Source organism: Hipposideros armiger, unplaced genomic scaffold (assembly GCF_001890085.2).
Source record: "Hipposideros armiger isolate ML-2016 unplaced genomic scaffold, ASM189008v1 scaffold_48, whole genome shotgun sequence".
Classification (NCBI taxonomy): Eukaryota; Metazoa; Chordata; class Mammalia; order Chiroptera; family Hipposideridae; genus Hipposideros; species Hipposideros armiger.
This window is the reverse complement of record NW_017731398.1, coordinates 3860573-3874264: the sequence shown is the minus strand read 5'-3', so window position 1 is coordinate 3874264 and position 13692 is coordinate 3860573. Positions and strand designations below refer to the sequence as shown.

Here is a 13692-nt window from a genome sequence, read left to right as displayed (position 1 = left end):
TATGTTTGAAATGTCTTTAATCTAGTCTTATATTTAAAAGATAATTTTGCTGGACACAGGCTTTTAAATTGAAATTATTTTGAAGACATTGCTCAATTTTCTTGTGGCTTCTTTTGGCAAAAGCAGATGCCATTCTGATTCTTGGTCATTTGAATACAAACTGATTATTTTCTCTAATTTTTTAGAGCCTCTCATCATCCGTAATATTCATAGATTTCCCAACATGTTTTGTGTCACTATTTTCATCCATTACACTGGACACTTAAGAGTCCTCTTGGTCTAAAAATTCATATCGTTCTGTTACAGGAATTATTTCCTTTAATTATCTCCTTAATGAGACTTCCTTTCCTTTCTCTCTCTATGACCCCTGTGATTCAAATACTAGACATTCCCATCATCCATTTTTTATAACAAGCCCCAAATTTGGCACCTTAAAATACTAACCATGTTATGTCAACACAGTTCTTTAAGTCAGGAACCTGAGGCGTGCCCTGTGGGTACGCTCATTTCACCTCAGCGTGGTAAAGGCAAGGGCATTCCATTGAGGCCAGAGTGTTCGTGACGGCTTCACCAAATGCCTGAAGCCTTGGTACTACCTGTTGGCTGAGACAGCTAGGTGCTCCTCCTTGGGGCATCTTTCTCTTGACATGGTCTCTCATTACTCAGTGACCTATCCGGGGCTTCTTTACAGGGAAGCTGGCTTCCAATAAGGAAAAAATGGAAGGTAAAATGCCTCTTAAAAGGCTAGGCTGGGAATTTACCTAACATCACTCTTGTCGCATTCTACTGATCCTATCAAATCACAGGGCCAACCAAAGATCCAAGGGGACGGAAAACAGGCTCCACTACTTGACAGGTAAAGTGCCTACTTGACATATGCACAGGGGCGGAAGAAGTTATTGGCACCCATCTTTGCAGGCAATCTGGCTTTAGATTGCCAAAGTCTCCTGAGATTGCCAAAGTCTCCTGAGCCTACAAGACACGCATCCAATTATAGTATCAGCCTCAAAGACCAATATCTCATGATCTATTTCAGATCTGAAATGTGTTCCTCGGCTGTGAGCTCTCTTGATCTGGAAACCTGGCAGATCAATGGGAGAAGAGGGCTTGAAGTAGAAGCGAGGATAAGGCATCTCTACATTATCTTTACACATAGTTTGTCACTTAATCTCCTTGTTTTTAAATACAGTACTCCCACCTTCCAATGTGCCTGGGTCAGATTCCGTCTTTCTTAACTTTCTCTAGAGAAGAAAGCTCCAATATTATGCTTGGGTGAGGGGGATACAGTCATCCTACTATTCAGAGTTAAGGGAACATGGGGAGATTTCAGGATCCTTCTTACATAAGAATATAGCCTCTACCGTTACCTGATCCTTTGAGAACTCTGTGGAACAAAACAGTTTGGTCAACTCTCTGAGCTGAGGATTCAGTTAGCTTACTCAGATGTCACCACTGGTCTTTCTACTTTATAACTCCCAAAAATTTGTTCATATCATCTTTTTTGTCTCTTTCCTTAAGTCCTATTTTAAATCGTATGATTTCACTACAGTTGAGTTTACGGAAAGAGTAAAATAAAGGCATGTGCTCAATTTAACAATAATGATTTTATAGCATATCATACAAACTTCAGCACTATAGCTACTATTCCTATGAGTGTCTTAAGATACATACCACATCAGTGTATCAAAACCCCAAAACTGAGAACCAAAGAGGACAGTAGCAAAATTTCCTATGTTAACAAAGGTATTTTTAAGCCCCATTATAAATAAGATCTGCCATTTCACCTCAATCAAATGGTCACACTCGTGAATTATCTGAGTACCGCTTTAAACAAAACTATGGTATGTGCTAATGCCATGGTTCCTTTAAGTGTTTTTGCAATTTTGATTTTTTAACAGATTTCTCTCAGATTTTTTCAAGATACAGAAACTAAACTTTATGATTCCATATTTTCCTACCTTTTCCTAAGAGAAAGTACTCATGCCTAGTCTCAATTTTCTACTTCTTAGTCTGTATAGAGAAAGCAAGAGCAATATATTGGGTAAAAGTAAGGAATATTATTTGAAATGAGAGCATACAACTTACTAAAACCAAAGTGAAAGAACAAAACAAAACAAAATATCCATAATGGAAAGGTGGCAATGTCTTTGTTACATCCAATAAAACATTTCTTTCTGAACAACAACAACAAAAAAAACAAACAAAAAAAAACTCCAAAGGGATCTTTGAGCAAAAAAGCCAGTATTCTTAAGTTGCTCCTTAACTCATAACACAAATTCATTATTACTTACTATCATTCTAAAATCTAAGCCTTTCTACAGATACATTTTAAAAATCCACTCTGGATTTCTATATAAAACCATTTTATGAAGGAAAGTTTTATGGCTTAAATTCCAAGTGGACCCTCAGAATGATAGCTCTTCTATTTATTTGAGCCTCTTCATTATTCTGATGTGTAGAAAACAGATGTGTAAGCAAAGATAAACAAAGAATATTATTTTAGTACCAAAATAATATTTAAATGTTAATGAAATGAAATAGTGGCATGTGACTTAAAAGTGTTTACTGCCTAGAGGATGACCTAGCCTATTGTTTTCTATTTTAAGTCAAAAGAGTTATAAAGGACCTACCTTATAAATGAACTGACAAAAGAATTCATTCTCCTTACAGTTTACATAGGGCAAACCAGAGACTAGAATGATCTCCATAAGCTTCCATATGGTTTTTAAGATATTTTATGGTTTTAACCAGGGCAAATTATTACCATATAAATGATGACAAAGCTAAATATATAATGCTTTTAGCATCAATGCCAACTGAAACAAACACTTCAGCTATATCCACCTGTTTACTTCCTAAGAAGGATGATTCAAAGTCACTTGCCATTTTTGCAGGAAGTCTTCTGGACTGTCATTGGTGGACAGGTAGGGGCAGGTGCCACATCTGAAGAAGCAGTAGAGCCTGTGTGATGAGCCTTTACCTTGTCGGCCCAACTGACACCTGTGGGAGCCAGACGGGGAGCAGCCACTGTGCCAGGTGAACCCCTATGAAGAAAATGGCTACATTTATAGGTCAAATATATAAGTTTTAAATATACACTTAATACATTTAAATATTAAATAAATTTGTGTATGTATCCACATATATAGAGTAGCATACAACCATAGCAACTTAAGGCAAATATATTCATAAATTTATCTTGGTCTAACACTTAATATAGCATAACATATGGGAACAAGGATACTATAGAAACTCTCATTAGTTCAGCTTAAACAAAATTTCAGTTAAATTGGGAATCTTAAAAAATACACATATATACCTTAAACTTTTTATTTTCATTTAAAACTCATACCTTTTAATGATGTACATATGCATTAATTTGCCAATCTATTGACAGCCACTATTAAAAGAGGCTTTTTCTTTGTGTATATTTTTTCTTTCTTTTTTTTTTTTTTTAGCTGAACCATCCTGCCACCTGTTGGCAGCTCAGCTCGGAATCTTAAAAAATACACATATATACCTTAAACTTTTTATTTTCATTTAAAACTCATACCTTTTAATGATGTACATATGCATTAATTTGCCAATCTATTGACAGCCACTATTAAAAGAGGCTTTTTCTTTGTGTATATTTTTTCTTTCTTTTTTTTTTTTTTTAGCTGAACCATCCTGCCACCTGTTGGCAGCTCAGCTCGGGCTGGGACTCGAACCGCTGTTGCTCAGAGCTCACACTCTTGAGCGAGCTCTTAACCAACTGAGCTACTGGTTGGCCCTTGTGTGTATTTCTTACATGAAACACAAGTTTGATGCCTCATTGACAATGTCCAGTTTTGGTTTCTTTAAAATCAAGTAAGACTTCAGTGACACCTATCAAACAATCTAAGTGTAAAATCCTTCCCAATTTTAATATTTTCCCCAATTTTTCATAGTTGTCCTATCCACCCCTCATTTGACAGCAAAACTTTATTTTAATAGTTTACACCTTTGTCAAAGCTTTCCAAAAACCTCTCTTAGTTTTCATAGGAACAATAACTCTCTTTGCACTCAATTTTACTGGCTTAATATTTAAATTATGAGTTAAAATTATGAAGACAACTTGAATAAAGAAGTTTGGTAACTACAGATTCTGAGTAAGCATTTAACTCGGTGAGTAACAGCAGAAGTGAGTAGGTATACTAAAGTTAGCCTCTGAGCCACCATTTTTCAGCATGCTGGGAAAAAAAACAAACCAATATGTTTCCCTATGATAATAAAGAGGGTCAATTAATCCAACACTACAAGTAGACAGAGATCATTATGAGAAGTTGTTACCATGTACGCATTAAAGACTTCCAGGGTTAAAATGAACCATGCACTATACAGTACTCTGAACCACATACCAATGGAGTGCATTCTAAGGGAACTTCCCTTACAATCACACTTGAATGTACTCCACTGAAGTCAATTATTTAAGGTTCCAAAGTCCGTCAACCTTCACACCTAAGGCAATACTACTATCAGATAATCTCATTTGAATGTGAAAAATTGGTTCTAATGAATAACGCTTACTGAGGTCTAAGTGCCAGTACAATGCTAAGTGTTTGGAATACAGAAGATATGACAAAGATCTTGCCATCATGTCATAGTATAAGTACAAAAAATTAAATATTAAAAAAAGTATAACACAATGCAAATGTAATAATTCAAGTATATGCAAGGTTCAGTAGTGACAAAAGATGAAAATGACAATGGCATGATGAGGGAGTGAATGTTTCACCAAGTACAGAAAATCAATCGAGAGAAAGTAAATATAAAAATAACCATATAGAAGTTCTGGCATTGAAAAGCACAATAACTGAAAGGAAAAATTCACCAGGGGGGTGCGACAGCTGATTTGAGCCAGCAAAATAAAGAGTGCACAGACTTGATCTCTTCAATTGAGATTATCTGAGAAACAGAAAGAAAAAAAAATGCAGAAACATGAACAGAGCCTCAAAGATCTGTAGAACACCAACGCAAGTGCTAACATAGGTATAGTGGATTCCCAGACAAGAGAGAAAGGGGCAAAAAGAATATCTGCAGAAATAATAAGACACAAACTTCCCAAACGTGATAGAAAACATTTGTCTACACATTCAAAAGGCTCAACAAACTCAAAGCAGGATAAACTCAAAAGATCCACATCTAGATACATCATACAGTCAAGCTACTGAAAGACAAAGAAAGAATCCGGAAAGCAGCAAGACAAAAGTGAGGCATCTCATAAAAGGATCCCCAATGAGAACAGCAGCGTATTTCAGATCAGAAACCATGGAAGCCAGAAGACCGTAAGAGAACATATTCACAGTGGTGAAAGAAAACGGCTTTCAATGAAGAATTCTATGTACTGCAAAACTATCCTTCAAAAACGAAAGGCTAAATTAAGATATTCTCAGATAAACAAAACCAAAGAAACTGTCACCAGCTGACCTGCTTGCTCAACAAGACATGCTAAAGGAGTCCCCGTCAGGCTGAAGTGAGAGGACGCTAGATATGAACTTGATTCCACATGAAAAAATAAAGAGCATCAGTAAAAGTTACTACACAGGTACATACAAATAACTATATCAATGTGTTTTTTTTTAATCTTCTATAACTCTTTTCTTGTCCTGATTTAAAAGACAACTGCATAAAACAATAATGATAAAAACTGTGTTGATGGGATTATATTGTAGAAAGATGTAATTTATATGACAATAACACAATGGTACACATTTAGATCTTTTGTTTTGAAAGACATTGCCAGTTCATGTCATGAATAATTTAGCATGAAATGCTTTTATGGGTTTAAATTTTTGGATCCTAATTATGTCTGAACATATTACATTGCTATAGTTAAACATTACTCTCCTGGATTTTAAAAAAACTTTAACATATACACAACCACAAATGTACATGGGTATTTTTATACTGGAATATCAGTTTTATAATACTGTATTATCCTCAGAAAATAATTTACTGTAATAAAAGCCTTAGTAGGTTTTCTTAGTTCATCTCACCCAAAATTTAAGCTTCTTCGAGCATTTGATGCTACATTTATTCTATCTGTTGAAGGACTTGGAATCACATGGCGTCCAGGAGACATCTTCTTTACTTCCCATGCCAGTGAAGTTGGTCTGCCAATTCAAGACACACAGCAGATTAAATTAACAGAGAAAAGAGGGGCAACCCAATCTCTTCTGTTGGTTGTTAGTGGGTAACACAAACAGAATCGGGTCACCATTCTCCCCTAGAGCACTGTCTACCAGAAAGTCACCATGTTCCCAGGGAGTAATCACAGGTGATGCTGCAGGGCCACGTGGCCCTGCCTCACTAAGATGGGCCACAAGCTTTCACAGACATGGCGTTATACTTACGTTTTCGAAGCCTCCACACAACCAGCTAAAACACATTACAAAAGCAATGGTACTTATCAGGCTACTTGTGTCGGATGTCCCAGAGAACTGAGTGTGTAGAACTGGGATCAGGATGGAAATACAGTGGTGAGAGTTAAATGAAGAATACACAGGCAGATACGAAGTCTCCTTCTGCTACCCCAACCCCCCAGGCAAGTGGTAGCCTCAGCACTTGACTGCTCTCTGCTGAGAAAGCCAGCTACTCCCCCTCCCTCACTGGCCCACAGCCCATCAGCTGCACAATCTCCACTGAAATGGTTTTCTCAAGCAGCGTCTTCTCTACCCCTCGGCCCTCAGTCAGACTTCTGTCACTCCTGAGAAGCCCCTTGCCTCTTACTCTCCATCCGATCTAGTGAATGTGATTTTTCCCCCTCCTTAATAAGTGATATTGGTTGTTAGAAAACAAGAAAATTCAGATAAAAGATTATCCAAATAAAGTCAAAAGCTTTTGACAATTTATTCCCAAATCACCTTTCAGAAAAATTGTGACAAATTATACTTCCAGCAGAACCTTGTCAACCGTTGATGTCTTGTTTTAAAATTTTCAATGCCTTGAGAAAAGGCAGCATTGCCTGCATAGTCTAAAATTTTTACCACCGGGAACTTCACAGAAAAAGTTTGCTGACTCCTGTGCTAGAGTTTCAGTCTGGTGATGACTTCTTTTTCCTACAGGAATTTCAGTTACGGTGTTTAATTTAAAAAAATAAATTCATTGGCAAAATGGTATTTGTTTTTCCAATTTTTATATTTAGTATCATCAGTACTGAGGCTGAACTTTTTAACAGCCATTGAATTTCTTCTGGGATTTGCACATTGGTATAGTTTGCCCATTTTTTCTACTGGGATTTGTACCATTTCCTAATTGATTTGAAATCGTTTACTACTAACACTACTATTATTACTATTATGGCTATAAATCCTTTGACACAGATGATGGAACTATTTCACTTTTAATATTTTTAATGTAGAAAGGCATTATTTTCTTCCTATTAAATCAGGCCTACCAATATTTTCCTTTGTGGTTTCTTACTATATCTTACACAGTCCTTCCTCACAATAAAAATATATAAATGTTGATCTATATTTTCTTATCTAAATATGTTACCATTTCCTTTTACATTTAAATCTGAAGTCTAGGTGAATTTTGATGCATGGAGGAAGGAAAACGAAATACTGCCATCTACAGGGAATTTAAGGTTGCTCTGTATAGCTCAGGAAGCAGAGAGGAATTGCTGCTAACTGCTTAAGGCAACGGTTCTCAACCTGTGGGTCGCGACCCCTTTGGGGGTCAAAGGACCCTTTCACAGGGGTCGCGGGTACCTGTATGTGGGTGTATCTGCATGTGGGCCTGGAGACCGATAGAGGAGCGGTGTCTCGGTTCCTAAAACCATCGAAAATATGTGTTTTCCAATGGTCTTAGGCGACCCCTGTGAAAGGTTGAGAACCGCTGGCTTCAGGTAAGAAGAAATGCCTCAGCTATGCTTCTGAACCATGGGGTCAAGACTGGGATGACTGCTGAGCTTGGACTTGGCCTCAGAATCTCTTTCAGTACAATCCTCAACACAGCCCCACTAACTGATTGGAGTTTGCAAGCAAGAAATAAAAATCTAGTTAGCGTTTCTTTACACATTGGTAGTTACATTATAGACCCTTTTTGAATATAAGAAACAGAAACTCAATCAAGTTCACTAAAAGAGAGAATAAAGATTTATCATAAGGGTATAAACTGTACAAGGTCAAGGACACTGGGGGTGGGTGAGTGGTTAGAATCATGGGTCGAAAAGATTACACCTGGAAGGAACAGGCTTAAAGCAACACTTAAATTCTCAAAAACCACATGATTTCTTTCATCTCTGCTTCTCTCTCTGTGTCTATTCCATTTTCTTTGAACCTGCTTTCCTTTGCTTCTCTTCACCACTCCCTAATGAGCATGACAATCTCTCACCCTGGTTCAACCCAGTGAAGGAATGCACCTTCCAGACACCAGATCTAATCGCCTATTATCATGGGGGTAACGGCAAAACTGCTTGGTCCAAACAAGGACAACTCAGACTGACCCACCGAGGGATTGCAGGTAAAGAAGGCACCAAAAAACCGTATCAACATTTTTTACTGTGAGTAACAAAAATGTTAAAAGGATCAACATATCATGGTTGCCCTGGATCTGGTTTCCCGGGGATTCTCTTGGGATTCCTTCACTCTCTTGGTGCCCCCATGGGGCTGATACGTTAGGATGGGACAAAAGATGCATTCTCTACTGATGGTTCCACTTCAAGGCAGAGCTGCAGCCTGGGCCTGTTTTCTTTGGGTAAAAGGGCATCATTGTAGCTCCATGTGACCTGCCCCAGTTCAAAAGGGATAAGGTTTCACATATAAAAAACCCTTTTATGGCTCAAAATAAAGTGTACGGTTTTTATCATGTCTACAGAGCCCTACATAATCTGGTCCCAGCCTGCCTGTCTAGACTCACAGCATGTTCATCTCCCCTTGTTCTCCACTCTCCCCGCCTGCTAACTCTCAAGTCCCGCCTCCACTGAGCTCCCTGCCAATCCTGCATATCACATCTTCCATCACCTCCAAGGCGATCGCACTTTTCTTCTCTCTGTTAAGTAAGTACGACTTGCTATTTCTGTCTTACTTAAGCAGAACCTCCTTGGGGAAGCTCTCCTGGACTCGGCAAACTGGCCGATGGTGCCTTTTCCTGGACTCCTAAACCTCAATGTATTTCTCTGTGATGGCACTTTGCATACCGCTAAACATTTAACAGGTTTTTCCTGTAAATGCACTGCACCTTTCACGAGGGCAGGAACTAAGTCTGTTTCCTGCACTACAACAGTCCCCAAGCCTGGCGCATGGCACCCAGATGTTATGTGCCGATTCCAAAGATCTATAAAATAGCTTTGATCTCTCATTATTCCCCTAGTGAAAAATGATCAGTTTGGACGCAGCCAGTTAGCTCAGGTGGTTAAAGCGCAGTGCTAACACCAAGGTTGCCAGTTCAATCCCCACCTGGGCCACTGAGCTGCACCCTCCACAACTAGATTGAAACAATTACTTGACTTGGAGCTGATGGGTCCTGGAAAAACACACTGTTCCCCAATAAAAAAAATAAAAATAAAAATCATCAGTTTGTCTCACCGCCTATTACATCAAGAAGAGAAAGTACACCTTTCCCTATGTTCCCTTCACTTCACACAGGCTCTACACGTCCACAGGGGTCTTAATTCCCTCCCTTCCTGTGAAAGGCCAACTGCCTGTTAAAATGCATCACACCTTTCTGCATGTTCCATGAACGCTTTCCTGGTCTACGCCCAAAAGAGCTGTGGCCCTGTCCTTTTCTGAACTACTGCAACAGTTTTTTGTAGCAAGAAGTTCTATTTTACCCCACCCATAGACTACAAATTCTTGAGAGTAGTAAATGTATCATATTTAGCAGTAAAATTTCTGTACTGGATAAAAGTGGTTTGTATAGTAGGTACAAAAAAAAAATCTGATACTGAATAAATGAAAAGTGCAGCTCCCAACTTTTAGATTTTTACAAGTTTCAAGTTAAGCTGAGCATCAAGTTCATTGTCAATTTCAGGGACTACTTTAGAAAAGGGTAGCTGCTGTGACTATAAAGACCAGAGTTCATTACCTGCTTTGAGCATCTGTCTTCTCTAGCTTTTCCTGAAGTTGAATCCAGTCAATCAATGCTTTGAAATCTCTGACATAGTTATCCAGCATCATTAGCACCTCCTAATTGAAAATGAACAACAAACACTGAATTCCATTCTTAGACTGAAAAATTTCAAAAAAACTTTAGAATACAGGACCTTGAAATTAATCATTTTTACATTATTCTCCTTGTTGAGGACGCTGCAGAACTTACTGATCTAGTTTCCTGGGTTTTGTTTTATTTTCATTCTTACTGTTTGGTAAGAAATTATTGAATCTGAGAGTCTAAACACCAAGAGATGGTATTGATACTCCATCTCAAGACCTCCCCAAATGACCACTCCTTTAGCATTTTTTATTGTGAACTTTAATAAACAGAAAAGTGCACAAAATATAAATGTTCACATAAATTATTTCAAAGCAAAGACCCATGCAACCAACACCCAAGACAAAAAAATATCACAATGCCAATGTCTAAAAGTTCCCTGTGTTCCCTCCTTGTCATTACTCCACCCCACTACAAGGTAACCACTACTTAAACCTCCAATAGTGAAATTTTGCCTGATTTCAAAATTCATAATAATGAACTCATAGAGTAATATTTTGTGACTTCTCCTGTACGTTAACTAGGTTCATCCATATTGCAGAGTATACCCGCAATTCATTTATTGTTCATGTCCAAGGTCACTACTGAAAAGGATTCTATTACATGAGTCTTTATTTATCCAATCAACTGTTGACAAATTTTGGATATTACAAATTATGTGCTGCTATTCATGTAGACGTTCTCTGCATATATGTATGCATTTCTGATGAGTATAACCCCCCCCACACACACACACACCCAGAGCAAAACTGCTGAGTCACAGGGTAAATGCAGATGCCACTGTAGTCAATAATACTGAATGGTTTTCCAAAGAGGCTGCCACTCCCCCCAGCAGTGCATGCCGGTTCCCATTTCTCCACATCATCTCCAACAGTTGTTACTTCCTGTCTTACTGGTAATAGCTACTCTAACAGATATGAGGTGGGATCTTATTGCAGTTTTGATTTGCATTTCCCTCAGCTAATGATGTTGAGCATTTTCATATATTTATTGGCCATCTGTATGTCTTCCTTGGAAAAGTATCTATTCAGGTCCTCTGCTCAATTTAATAGAATTCTTTGTTTTTTTTTCTTAAGTTGTATGAGTTCTACTATCGCCAAGACATGGAAACACAAATGGCCTTCAACAGATGATTGGATAAAGAAGATGTGGTACATATACACAGTGGAATATTACTCAGCCACAAAAAGATGAAATATTGCCATTTATGACAGCATGGATGGATCTTGAGAGTATCACACGAAATGAAATGGAAAAGGACAAGAAACATATGATTTCAATCATATATGGGATATAAAACACAACAACAACCAGTCAACCAAAAACCTTGATACAGACAACAGCATGGTAGATACCAGTGGGGAAGTTGGGTAAGAAGAGGACAAAGAGGGTAAAAGGTCAAATACAAGGTGATGGAAGGAGACTGGACTTGGTGCGATGACATTATAGAGTATATAGATGTTGTGTTATACAGTTGTACACCTCAAATTTATATAATCTTATTAAACAATGTTACCCCAATAAATTTAATTTTAGAAAACGATCATTTGTTCTATAAGTATATTACTTTTCCATAACTATGTCTTGAACTGACTTTATAGTATCAGTGCCACTCAAAGACCTCAAAAACACTTTTCACTTATAAATGTTTAAAAAGATGTAGCTAGACTTTAGAAATCAGGCCAAAGAATAATAATAAATGTATGCCAAATTACTCACAAACGAACTACAGTACCAACCTCACTTCAGTCGCAAAAGTTAAAGACTCTTCTGAACAAAGAAGTATTGTTTATGTCCTTTCAAAGGTAATCCTTAGTGCCAAATCACTGGCAATAATAGTCTGAATTTCCCTTTTAGGGAAGGGGGAGGGGGGTGGAGGAGGAGGAGGAGGAGGAAGAGGAAGAAGAAACAACACCCCTCTAAAGGACAAGAATATAAGCAGCTAAGTCTCTGATACTAGTTGGCACAGAGAAACTATATGTGGTGGCTTAAACAACCTATTTTAAGGAATGTTTAGCTCAGTGTTATCAGAAATGATCAGAGGGGTACCATGCAGCTGTAACTCGAGTCGTGTCTTACGAACAAGGGACACAAACAAGACAAGCAGCTGGAGTGGCCTCACAGTCACCGATGCACATCTTTGTCCCCACAGCTATGAAGGCCATTTTGTCAAGCAGAATGAAACAGAACAAAAGTGGCTCTGAAAGTAATGTTATGGGCATTCAGATCACTACATATAGATGTACAGCTAAAATTACCAATTAGTTTACCAATTGGCTGCAACGGATTTGATTGGTTTGTAATTAATTCTAGTTACTGGCGCCCAGAGCAGGATGGTTGGCGCCATCCCTTTGTCCTCCTGACACACAATACTAGTGCACAGGCCCCAGGGCCCAGGACATCGATACAGCCTACAGTTCAGCTACAGGAAGGAGCACAGTGGGGAACCCGTGCTGAGGAAGGGGTGGAAACATGCGTCACACGACAAGTCAGTGACAAAGGGAGCCTTGGGAAAGGAAGAGCTTTACAGAAAGTGAAGGAACTTTTAAAAGCATTATTTCTAAGAACAGCTTTTTTAAAGCTACTTAATGGAATAAGCAGTTCAAAAGGGACATCATCTGAAAGTGAAACAGCAGGTACACCACTCTCAGCAGTTACTATCCTTCAGTCATCATTACGCAGGAGCAGGTGAGCCTCCCCCAACCCCGTGGTCCGCAAGAACATGCTGAGGCTACGGCCACCACCTCCTTGGCCACCACCTCCTTCGCAGTGTGCTCCCCAGGAGGCAGTCTCCCCATTGTCCACCCGCCTGCCCACCTCCTGAGGGAGAATGGAGAATGGAGTGGTGATGGGTAGAATACAGTTATGTTGGAATGTCAGTTCTTAGCAAGGCTCACAGTGAAGTTGCTGACAGCATAACAGGCACATCTTCCAACTCCAAAAATGAGAAATTGAGCCTCTTTTGATTACAGAGGTGGGCTCTGGTCAGCAATCCTGGCTGAAATAGGAAACATACTTTTCACTATCATGTTAGACTTATCATGTGAATTACATAATATAGGTATTGTTAACTGCATTTTACATATGTGACAAAGAAGTGAACTGTGGTTACCTAACCAAGGCTAAAACACAAAAACCAAAGAGGGATAAGTCTTGTCAGTTCATCTGCAAATCGGGGAATGAATCCATCTGCAAAATGAGGGGAAAACCTGGGTTATCTCGCAAAGGGTTCTGATCAAATGAGATAATGGAAGTACTTGTGTAAGAGAATAAAAAAAAGAAAAACAAAAAAAGAAACGTCGGTGTTATACACCCAGCACATACCATATTTCCCCATGTATAAGACGCACCTTTTTTCGAAAAATTTGGGGTCTAAAAACTGGGTGCGTCTTATATAGTGGTTGCAGATTTCAAACACCATAGATCAGTGGTTCTCAACCTGTGGGTCGCGACCCCTTTGGGGGGTCGAACGACCCTTTCACAGGGGTCGCCTAAGACCATCGGAAAACAAAAAGA

At 38.7% G+C, this 13692-nt stretch overlaps 1 protein-coding gene across 1 annotated transcript in view; it reads right to left on the bottom strand.

Moving 5' to 3' along the window:
* The window catches only part of SCAPER (S-phase cyclin A associated protein in the ER), a 233864-nt gene that overhangs the window by 182762 nt on the left and 37410 nt on the right, over positions 1-13692 (bottom strand). Inside the window, exons 6-8 of the mRNA XM_019640002.1 lie at positions 10051-10151; positions 6018-6134; positions 2884-3044 (exon numbers count right to left, since the gene is read on the bottom strand). Coding sequence (XP_019495547.1) covers positions 2884-3044; positions 6018-6134; positions 10051-10151 — 379 coding nt within the window. The remainder of the gene's footprint in view (positions 1-2883; positions 3045-6017; positions 6135-10050; positions 10152-13692) is intronic.